This window comes from Glycine soja, chromosome 8, assembly GCF_004193775.1.
Source record: "Glycine soja cultivar W05 chromosome 8, ASM419377v2, whole genome shotgun sequence".
In the NCBI taxonomy this organism is placed as follows: domain Eukaryota; kingdom Viridiplantae; phylum Streptophyta; class Magnoliopsida; order Fabales; family Fabaceae; genus Glycine; species Glycine soja.
In genome coordinates, this window is record NC_041009.1 from 11,189,942 (window position 1) to 11,202,017 (window position 12,076).

Consider the following 12,076-nt stretch of genomic DNA (forward strand, 5'->3'; position numbering starts at 1 on the left):
TATATGTATGTTGTGATAAAAAAATTACAAAAAATATAATATGACGGGTATAGGTATGGATATAATTTGATACTCATCTTTATTCTCACTTAAATGGTTTGAATAATACATATATTCGTATTCATATTTGATCAAAACATAAGTATAGATTTATTTGTCATGGCTGCCCTAACTATTGGTGGAAGTAAGTGAAATTGTAAGGTCGTGCAAAATGAAGGCAGATTGCAATTATGCTCTTTTCATATCCCCACAGTTACAGTTCTATAATCCCCCTTTGATCAAATAAATTAATGATGTATTAATAGAGAAATGAAATACTAATAGTATAAGTAGTTGGAGAAACAAGAGTTTTTTTTCTGTCATCTTGAAAAGTCGCCACAAAAGTATCAATTTCCAGTTTATGGCTCTGAAACATAGAGTATTCTTGTTGGCCCTTGCATGCTTTCTTGCATATGGAACAGCAACAAGGGACTTGGCTATGAAGAGCCCAAAAGAGAACCACGTGGAGTGCTGGAGCAACCTCATTGTTCTAAAATCATGTTCCAATGAGATTATGCATTTCTTCATCAACGGTCAAGCTGATATTGGCCCCAACTGTTGCTGTGCCATTAGGGTCATAACCCATGATTGCTGGCCGGAAATGCTAACTTCCTTGGGTTACAGTTACCATGAAGCTCTCTCTATACGTGGCTATTGTGATGCTGCTGCTTCAAGCCCAGCTTTGGCCCCTACTACTGATGGACCCGCCAATCCAATCTATTAAATAATTATTTAGTGTCTTATTGGAGAAGCCCTTTTTGCTTTGATAATTAGACTGAATCATGGTTTTCCCATGTAGGATGAATGGTTTTATCTTATGTATCTATGGAATAAATTCAGTTTCTTCCAATTTGAATCTTAAAAGCATGTTAGCTTAAATTCGACCGGAGAATAAGTATGATGATTTCTCAACAATACATATGCAGGTTACATTTTGTGATCGTTAGTTTAAAAATAATTAGGTTCATCAATTTCCAATGGCGATAGAAATGGTTTCATTGCTGCTAAGTTTAGACAATAATTTCCCCTTTCTTTCGTAATAGCTAGTTACACCTTTTTTACTCACCAAAATTCGTTAGGTAAATACACAAGAAATCATAAGGGCTGTTTAATGATAAAAAAAATGATGTTATCCAGATCAGATTCCGATTTTCGTTGGAAATAGGCACTTAGAACACTACTTATGTTTGATCCATATAACAAAATTCTTCTGTTGATCAGGGAAATTTTTTATTGTAATTATGTGAATCATGGATAGTGCGTGCTTCGCCTACCAACCTCGGGAATGAAATGTGTTGTTTGATTCTTATCATTTTGTGTAACTAAAGATAGAATAGAATTCATTTATTATGTCATTTTCCTATATATAGTGTTTTAAGACCTCATCTGGAAATGTGCATTGCCCATTTTTCATTAAGCTATGAAATATGAAATGATCTAGCTTAGAATTAAAGTCGTTTTTCTCCTAGGGTGTGTGAAATTTATATAATTACATATATTTGCCAAGCAAGCATAACTAAAATGAGCCATGTTTGTAGTTAGAGGTCAAAACTTTTATTTCAATAATCGAATATATTAAAAACCCGCGATCAAATTCGTGGATACAAGGAAATTAATATAGATCCAAAGCGCACAAGCACAATCATGAAGACTTGCTTAGAACTCTAATTCCTTTCCACCTAGCTCCATATCACTAGAAGGATTATCTTGTGTGTAGACACCAAATTTGAAAAAATGGGAACTTCCCCCTGACCCAGGGCTTCATAAACCTGAACCCCATCAACATAAATCTTCACAGTGGAGGCCTCCACATCATGGATCACCATTTAACTGGAACCATCTGTCCCTTATGTTTGGAACCAGAGCAGAATTATTATAATACACAAGTGAATTGTTATAAACATAAGTATAACAGTGGTGTGGTGGCACGTTTAGAGTGTGCCCCGAACACTTTGCATAATGCACACCCCGGAAGTAACATTAGGCACAAAACCTGCCACAACCCACATGAATAATCATAGCCCTGCAAGGTATATAAATAATGAATATATTAGGAGCCACATAATTTATTAGTATAGTGTGTAAATTTAATTTAAGCAAATGAATTAACGAGATTTTTCAGTTTAATTACCTCAATGCGGATTTCTGCTCAAGATAAAGTTGTTAGAATTTGGTGATTCAGTTATACGCAGAGAGGGGAATATATATATATATATATATATATATATATATAGTACTAGGTATAGCCTGCAGAATCATTATAAGTTGAAGAATATTCTAATGACCACATCTAACGAAGTTTTACGTGCTCGGAGCCAAATTCCATTGTCATCATTTTGAGACCGTGACTTCCTGAGAGTTTAATTTGTATCAAACGAGGTGGCATGTTTCTCTTGGGACAAACCATGGTTCACAAAATATAATTTATTATGTTTACTTGTAATTCATCGGGGTTACTCTTCAGTGGATTAAGATCACCTTTGGATGTTCATATCTCTCGATAATCAGCTGTTTACTTTTTTTTTTTTTATGGACGCATTAAGGTTAGAAGTATGCCTTATTATCTCTTCATCAAGGATGATAAACAATTTACTTTGATTATGAGCAGTTCTTTCCTACAATTATTATTATTTCTGATTTTTTTAAATGTCATTTTTTAATAAAAAAAAGTATTTGTTGTTTTAAAAACTATCAACCAATTAAAAATCATGATAAGTATGACTTACAATTTATAATTAGACAATAATCTAAAATTATTAACTTTCATATTATCTGTGCATAGATTTATTTCTTTAATATAAATTTATTTTATGATAATTACTTCAAAAATTATATTTAAAATTATTTCTATTTGGTTAAGAGTGTAAAAATCTGCATTTTCATAATATATCTAAATTAAACTAATTAATTAATATTTTGATAGTCAAAATACTCTTACCTTCATATTTTTTTTACATATTTACTAAGAAATAAAGCGAGAAAATAAAGAATATTATATGGCATAATTTTATTTTTTTTGCTCATTTACTATTCAGTTCTAATTGACTAATTCTATTTGCTGTTTTGGAGATTGTTGATGGATTTCCATTTTCCACTAACTTCAATTGACTACGATGTGAACCAAAATGGGAATATCGCAAGCAATATGCGTGCCGGCTAGTGGTACCGTTTTATTTCAATCATAATTTCAATTAACTTTGGACAATTGAGCATCACTGTTCCATCATCTAGTTAAGTTCTTTCATGCAAAAAAAGTTTTAGTTCTCTTAACCGGTTGATTTTCGAAGTATCCGTTATCCCGTTTGGTTAAGTTCTTGTTGCAAAGGCAGATATCATGATGTTAGTTGTTTCTTTAAACAAAACATCATTTTCACTTATTTTTATTTGCCTAAGAATGTACAAACAAAAAAAAATAAAAATCTAAAAGAATGTACAAATCAAAGTTCTTTATAAAATATCATGTAAGAAACAATATACTTTAACCTTACACGCATTTCATAGAATAATTCTAAATCTTTCTATAATATTCTTCATTTACAATCATTCTAATTTTTCTATAATATTTCTTTAATTTTTTTCTTTTATACTATAAACATTGAATATTTTTTTTATTTTTTTTATCAAATAATAAGAATACTGATCTGAGATATTCTTCATTCAGAAACACAAAATCCAGTGTCGTATAAAATCCGACCATAACCGGTTGGATTGAGATGGATACCACCACTATTCCGCGTGGCGTGAAACAAAAAGAAAGAATAATAGCAAAATAGTGGACAAAATGAATTAATTCTTAAATAAACTTATAACTATTAAAATGCTAACCTGAATAAAATTTTCAAAAAGAAAAATCACCAAATTAGTCTCTCATAAATACAAAGTAATAATTAAATATATTCTTTTATGTTACTACCATAATCCTCTAGAAGACCAAATATAACGACATTTTAAATATTTTAGAAAATAAATTGGTGGCAAAACAAGATTAGAGGCTAATGTGATACTCCCTCTCGACTTAAATACAACGAAAAGAACCTAATTTCATCCTAATTAAAAATGTTAGTTGAATTTATTTAATTTTTTAAAAGATTGTAAACTTCAAATGACCAATTTAGATTTATTCCCAAAAAATGAAACGCTTAATCTACGACTTCATGAAGATGAAGGAACATAATGTAAATTCAAAACCCAAAGTATTATTAATTGAAGAGCGGATGCTCTCATCTTTAAAGTTCAACATCTTATAGACTAGTTAATACCACCAATCTTAACTACTTCAAAAATACTGACACATGATGCAAAGAGTTGGAGAATCACAGTGGATTCTAAAAACTTGAGAAAGAGCTCGCCACATCAATCACAAAGCGATATTTCACATCAGCTCTGCTAAGCCTTTCCATGGCTGTGTTGATCTGATCCATCTTAATCAGCTCAATATCTGCAGTTATGTTGTGCTTTCCGCAGAAATCAAGCATTTCCTGAGTTTCTTTCAGCCCTCCAAAGTTGCTCCCCCCTATAAGCTTTCGTCCTGTGTATGTCACATAACAAAACATTTCATTTGCCAAAAATCCATGCACCATTATTTTTTACTGTGAAAATAGGTAGTCCTGCTCCAAGTTTTAAGTATAGAACATAAGCTACAACAATAAATCTTTCATTCCAGATGTGCAGGCTGGAGACTCATTCTTGGTTTGGATTACAATGTATGATGACATTTTTTTTAAAGAGGTGCAAGATGAGGCTTTCCCAGGAGATCATCCATCCTAGTACTACTTTCGTCCAAGCACACTTAACTGTAGAGTTTTGTTGGGATCTGATGCATTAATACTGGTATGATTGCACTTACATTGTATGACATTCAATACTAAATAAACTGAGGAAAGACACGAGCAACTATTAATTAAATTTGAATACATGTCATCTACACAAGCAACTATTGTGAGGAACAACTTGTGCTAAAATCAGGTTCTATTCACCTTCTGTTAGTACTTCAAATAACATATGAAACTACATTGTACCATATTGCAGATGAATATGATTGATGGCTTACCTGCAACTAAAGGAAAGATAGGAAGCTCAAGGGGTTTGTTAGGCAACCCTACAGTAACTAGCTTCCCATTCAGCTTCAGCAGACCAAGCAGTGGAATCAAGGAATGAACAGCAGAAATTGTGTCTATGATATAGTCCATGGTTCCCAAAGCAGCCTGCATAGAATACAAACAAAATTTACAAAGACATCGTCATCAGCAATTACAATCAATAGTAAAATAATCAATTATTTTACTATTGGTTATCATGGAGATGCAAACCAAGGTTCGTTTTTTATATTCTAATAAAGTGCTCGAATAGTGTATATCCCATCCCATTGATCAGCTGGGGTGAGGTTTTCTCGTGTTGAGACACACTTCATGGCTAACATTAACTACAGCTGCAAAGTCACTCAGAACATTTTGTATACTATTTTTTCTATTCAACAGGGTAATGGTAGGTAGTCTCAAATAACTCTATTCTACTACCTTTTTTCACTTCTCTACGGTAGTTAGCCTTAGCTCTTGCTAGTAACTCTACTATTTGATGATAGCTTTTGAAATATGGCAATAAGTAAAAGACTACCATTGCAAAATAGTAAATCATAACAAGCAAAGCACAAAATAGTAACATACGAATACCATTATCCTTACAAAACTCATATAGAACTGCATTATGAAGCAAATGAAACAAGTTCTTTCAAACTCTTTATATCTTGTATCTCACTTACCTTCATTTTTGCAGGGTCTGATGAAACAAGGAAAAAATCAGCCCCGAGTCGGTCAATGGCCTCAGCTTGCTTGTTTGGAGAACTACTAATGACAGTAACTTTGAGCCCAAAAGCCTTAGCAAGTTTGATTGCAACATGGCCTAACCCACCAAGCCCTGCCACTCCCAAATGTTTGCCTGGCTCTGTCATCCCATAATATTTCATTGGGCTATACACAGTTATCCCAGCACACAGCAGAGGAGCACCAGCATCAAGGGGCAAGTTCTCAGGAAACCGGAGCACATAACGCTGGTGCACGACCACAATGTTAGAATAACCACCTTGGGTTCGTGTCCCATCATAATAAGGAGAGTTATAGGTAAACACAGGGCGGGGACAGTAATTCTCCAGATCCTGTTGGCAATTTTCACATTCCTTGCAAGACTCCACTATCACACCAACTCCAACTTTATCACCCACTTTGAAGTTTTTCACATTGTTTCCAACTTCTGTCACAACACCAACAATTTCATGCCTGGAAAAACACAAAAACAAAAGTAAATATGCATGGTAAACTCAAAGACATCCTGATTTTTACCTTCAAAAACAAGTATTACTATCTCCAGGGTTCACAATTGCACAAACACGTGCAAGCCCTTCAACTATTACCTATAAATCACGGATGACAAACTCAAAAAAGAATAAAGTCAATTAATTTACTTGAATTAGTTTAACAAACGAATATTGCATCATTACCAGCGTAAACTGGATTCGTGTTGAAACATCCAAAATCACATTGAAATATCAACGGACCTAATCATAGGTTTAGTTTCATGTTAAAGAATTGATTTTGAGTTGAGGTTATATATAAATAGCTTTTGTATCAGTTCAAAAAATTGTATATGAATAACTTGTTTTTAGAATTAAAACATCAAAATATAAATTACATAATTTCAAAATAAATTCTGCAAATGTTTTGCTTTGCATAGTTACCACACAAGAAATATAAATAAAATTTGTATATAAATTACCTTTTACTCCGACCACACCTAAGTTGTGTAACAGTAACACATGCCTAATGTAATGTGAGATCAATATAAAATATAAAATATAGACACACACCGTCCATGTGAGGTGATGTGTAAAACACAATGTGCGCTTAGAATTAGGTGTTTATTTTATGAAGGGTTCGGCGATCCCTATAATTTTTTTCCCCGTTACCGTTAAAACACCCAAATCCAAAGATAAAAGATGATAATTAACAATTAAGATAGAAATTACAAATCACAACTGTTGTGGGATCAAGGATGAAGAAGAGCGTGGTGTTTGTTGGATGTGTCCCACCACATTCAAACTCAATGATGTAAGATAGCATATAATAATTTATATTACTACCCCCAAATCTATGATTGAGGGAAGAAGAAAAAAGTCAAAAAATGAAAAGGAACAGGTCGTAACCTTTAAAACGATATTCTTGTAATAAAAGACAAAAGAGAGAAGGATACCCAGGAACGACAGGGTAGGTGGTGAAACCCCAGTCGTTTTTGAGAGTGTGGAGATCAGAGTGGCAAACCCCGCAGAAGAGAATCTTGAGAGTGACGTCATCGACGCCATTTTCCCTGCACGTGAGATGAGATCAATAATAAAATGGACAAAGAATGAGATCAAAATGATAAATAAAAACCTTCTGGAGAAATGAAAAGGGGCAAGGGTGCCAGAAGTGTCTGAAGCAGCCCAACCAAAAGCTTTGACGGGTAGTTCATTTGCCATCTCTTCTTCTTCTTCTTCCTTCTTTTCTCACTCTCTTTGCTCTTCTATTTGCTAATGATGTCCCAGTATGCAATGGCACAGTCTCTATATACACACACTCCGAGAATTTTCACTTTCAGGAAACTCATTTTCTTATTGTTTTTTTATTCATTTCATTAATAGTTTTAATTAATGTGTATTTTTTTATATAAAAAAAACGGTTTCTCATTAATAACTTACAGCATTATTATTTAATACTCCATATACATTTTAATCTCTTACTTATTCTGCCTCCATCTCATAATAATAATTGTAAGAAGAAAAAAATATTACAAAATAATCATTATTTTAATTTTTTAATATATATTAATAAAAAAATTACTCATATGTCATAATATTAATGATATAAGTTAAAAAAATATCTTTCTTTTATTTTCTATTGACCGCTTTACTACTACCTATCTGTTCATTAATATCTTGTTATTTATTTAATTATTGAATATAAGAAATAGTTTTATCAGTGTCTTATTATTTACTACTGGTTTATAAGATATATCTTTATTGTTGTCATATATATTTTTTCTTCTATTTATTATTTTACTTTTATTTTCTATTGACTGTTTTAATAACGGAATGCTAATAAAAATATACGCGTTATAATTTTATTTTTCTTTCTAAAAAACAAGGTATTCCCATAATATAAAAAAAATACTATAAGACTAACTCTATACAGTATTTTTTTTAGTGGGCTAATTCTCTACAGTACAGAGCTAACGTTTTATCTTTTTTAACATTTTTATTTTTATACACGTTATTTTTTTTTTTGTTGGAAATTTTCATACACTTTATAATTTAAAGTAACGGAATCCTAATAAATAACAGTACTAATATCTCATATCTGTCTCTAGTGCCCTTTAGGTTCACCGTCCAAATTCAATAAAATATGGATTCTACGTTCTTAATCACAAATGAATATTACTGTTTTTGGATTATTTAGTGATCTCCGACAAAAATTTAACGAATATCACATATTCAAATGTAGCATCACATCAAATCGAATATTTTCAAAGTTTCTAACTATTAATGTTTTAACGTAACTTAGCAAAAATACGACAGAATAAACTTTTGTATAACACTTATTAATATAAAACTGATAGTGACCCTTGCAAAAACTAATAATATAAAACTGTTTTTTTTATTACATTTTGTTTAAATATTTCTTATTTTATTTAAAATTGTATTAAAAATATGTTTAAATTTTTTAATAGAATTAAATTATGTGAAATTTAAATATATTTTCAATTTTAAAATATAAAATGATAAAATAATTCAATTATTTTACAATTATATTATAAATAAAATTAGATTTTTTCAATTTTATAATGTTTAGAGTTTATAAACAACATTTGAATAATTTAAAATAATAATTAAATAAACTATTTCCAAACTATTAGAATCAAATAATACATACCATAAATTATTATTTTAATATCTAGTAGATCATTTATATTTCATTAATACTTATACAAAATGAGTTATATAAAAGATGAGTGGTATTTTTGTTAAATATTTCAATCAATTTTCCATTAAGAAAAATAATAATATTATTTGATATTATACGTCGTACATTTATTAAAATTAACTTAATATAAATTGAATTAAATGTAAAAATAGAATGTTATAATTTTATAAATTATATATTTTAAAAGGCATAATAAAATATAAATATAATATGTGTAGTTGTAGTGGTACAAGATTTAATTATACAGATTTTAGTTTCTAAAAAATAATATAAAATAAATATTTTTTTTTATTTTTGTCGTGATATTTAATTTAATTGATTGAGTAATATATATATGAATTATTATAAATTTTTTGAATTTATTTTTATAGATAAAAAGTTGATCCAGGCATTTGGAAAGTATCCGCAATCACAAGCAACGTACTCCTAAATATTTCAATTGTTGGACGAATTGACGTGGAGACTGGAAAGAGTGTCAAATGCATTTTAATAAATCTATGTTATACATTCCACTTAATTATAGAAAAGTATAGGTTTGACTGCACAATCTGCTCCTTCATTTTTTTTCACACAATAAATATAGGGCCCATTGTATTGTAATAAAATATTATTCACAATAAATTACTATTCTAATATTTAATATTTAATATTTAATAAATAATTTATATTTTATTAGCACTCATGTAAGATGAATTATTATAAATGTTTAGTATTATATTCCGTCTGTGAGGAAACCTGTACTGTGTACAAATTATTATTTATCTAATGCGGAAATTTTCTCTTCCTAAGATAATAGTGCAATTCTGTAAAAAAAAAAATAATACCACAATGTGCAGTAAAAAAAATAATAGTCCAATATTAGCAAATCATAGAAAAGTATATTAGTCAATAAATAATTAAAAGATTGGTATTTTTATCTTTAAATTCCAATTACTTTTTCATTAATAGTTTATAATTATATTATTTGATGTTATATGTCATAAGTATATTAAATTTAATATAATATAAATTAAAGTTAAATGGATTTTTTAATTTACGGTAAAATTATACAATTAACTCCAGAACATAATTGTGAATATAATTTTTTTCATATAACAATTTAAGTTTCAAGCTTAATAAAACTTTAAATTTAAATATCTTCAAATAATATAAACTTTAAATAGTAATTTTCCGTTTACTGTTAAATGTTAAAAATTTATTAAATATATTATATTACATTTTATTTTACACTTGAGTTTAAAGTTTATTGTAAAAATAAATGCGGGTAAAGTTAGTTTTATTTATGGAATAATTTAATTAGAAGTCTAAAAGTATAAAATACTGTTATGCTTTTACGATTGTTATTGATGATTGATGTTTGCAATAAATATTTTAAAAAATTGTTTTTAATTTTTATTTCATACTTGAAACAAGTAAAGCTCATTTTAAAAAGTCCAAATCACACGTAATATTTTTTTCGTGTTTAATTATAAGATCTTTTTAATTCATTCATATCGTTTAAGAAAAATAAAGTTTAACTAATCACATTAAATAGGTTTATTATTTGTAATATAATTTTAAAATTATAATTATTTATATTTTTCTGTCTATTTAATTATTTTTAGCGAATATTTGAGAAAAAAACAATCAAATAAGAGTTTGTAGGAGAAAAAAAATAATTAATGTATTTAAAAAATAAAAAATCTTATAAAAATAAACAAATAAATATCTAAAAATGATCTTATAATGGAGGAAATAGATAATTTCTTATCGGAAAAGAAAAATATCTACTGATGAAAGCATTGAAATATCCGACAAATCTTGAAAAATAGAAACTGGTAGTTGAGATTATAAATGTTGCTTTGAATAACTGACCACCGAATGGCGAATCCCATCTATTCACCGCTGCTCGAGTGTTTGCAAAGTCTGGTGAGTCATTAAATTCAATCCCATCTATTTCTTCCTCCATATTGAATGATTAAACTGTTTTAAAAACCTGCTTTTTTTTTTTTTTACATGATGGCATTGGTATGAAATAATTTTGCTGTTTTGGTTAATTTTTTTCATAGATTTAAAAATAAGTCATGTAAAAAAAATATCATTTTTTAACTAATTCATATCTTTTCAAAAAAATATCAATATTATTAATAATTTTAAATTTGTCGAAATTCATCATATCACTTTTTTTTACTTATTTATTTTTTACCTAATTATAATTAATGTGTTAGTCATCTTCTTAAGAAATAAAATAAAATTATCTTCGTATGGGAGTAATTAAGAATATTTTTTCTTAAAAAAATTATATGGTTAAAAATGAAGGTAGCATTTTTTTACCTTAACATCAGTTATAAGGAGGGGTGTTGATAAAATTGTAAAGTTGGAGGAATATATGATATAAATTGTTATTTCCAAAGCATTAACTAATAAATTAAATTGTAATATTTATTTATAATGTGTATTATATCGAGAGTATCAACTTATTTAATATTTATATTTCAGATAACTAAAAAATCTTTTATAGTATATTGAAAACTTTTTAATCAACATTTTAAATTAATAATATCCTACAATTTAAACCTTTTACAATACTCATTCCGTGCTTTAATATTTATCCTTTTGGCAGATTTTTTTATTCTTATTTATTTGTTATTTAAAAGTTTAAGACTTTATTAATTATTGTTTTACTAGATATACTTTTTTTAAGGAAATTCTTTAACAGGCATATATCTTTGTACTTAATAATAAACAGACAAAAAAAGGCCTAGAGAATGTTAGATCAATTAAGCATGATAATAATAATATATTAATTATTTCAACTTGATGGGTTAATTATTCGATTAAGATTATTTATTGAATAAACAGTTAAGCTTAAATTTGCCTTTAGATTAAATTATTTGAACAATGCAAGAATAAGTACTATAGCCTAAAGCTTGTGTGTTAGGATAAATAATACAAAAACATAATTTTATATAAAAAAATAATAAATCATAATTTTATTTTAAAAAACATCTTTAAATAATTTTTTTGTTTAAATAATAGTTTATTCTTCT

General features: G+C 28.4%; 1 protein-coding gene and 1 pseudogene across 1 annotated transcript; both read right to left on the reverse strand.

Annotated features, from left to right (window-relative positions):
- Window positions 1-4,213: 4,213 nt before the first annotated feature.
- LOC114421942 (probable mannitol dehydrogenase) lies at window positions 4,214-7,621 on the reverse strand. Its single transcript, XM_028388083.1, has 5 exons — window positions 7,461-7,621; window positions 7,282-7,395; window positions 5,798-6,311; window positions 5,090-5,243; window positions 4,214-4,567 (listed from the first exon to the last, which is right to left on the reverse strand). Exons 1-5 carry the CDS (start codon window positions 7,544-7,546, stop codon window positions 4,365-4,367), a joined length of 1,071 nt encoding a protein of 356 aa, XP_028243884.1. The 5' UTR covers window positions 7,547-7,621; the 3' UTR covers window positions 4,214-4,364.
- LOC114424764 lies at window positions 4,765-4,883 on the reverse strand (annotated as a pseudogene).
- Window positions 7,622-12,076: the final 4,455 nt, after the last annotated feature.

Bases quoted from the DNA above. Each gene is read 5' to 3' on its own strand.
- LOC114421942 (XM_028388083.1), bottom strand. From the start codon at position 7,546: ATGGCAAATGAACTACCCGTCAAAGCTTTTGGTTGGGCTGCTTCAGAC. The intron at 7,396-7,460 runs GTTTTTATTTAT...TCTCACGTGCAG, and splicing joins CCTTTTCATTTCTCCAGAAG to GGAAAATGGCGTCGATGACG. The intron at 6,312-7,281 runs GTATCCTTCTCT...GTGTTTTTCCAG, and splicing joins ACCTACCCTGTCGTTCCTGG to GCATGAAATTGTTGGTGTTG.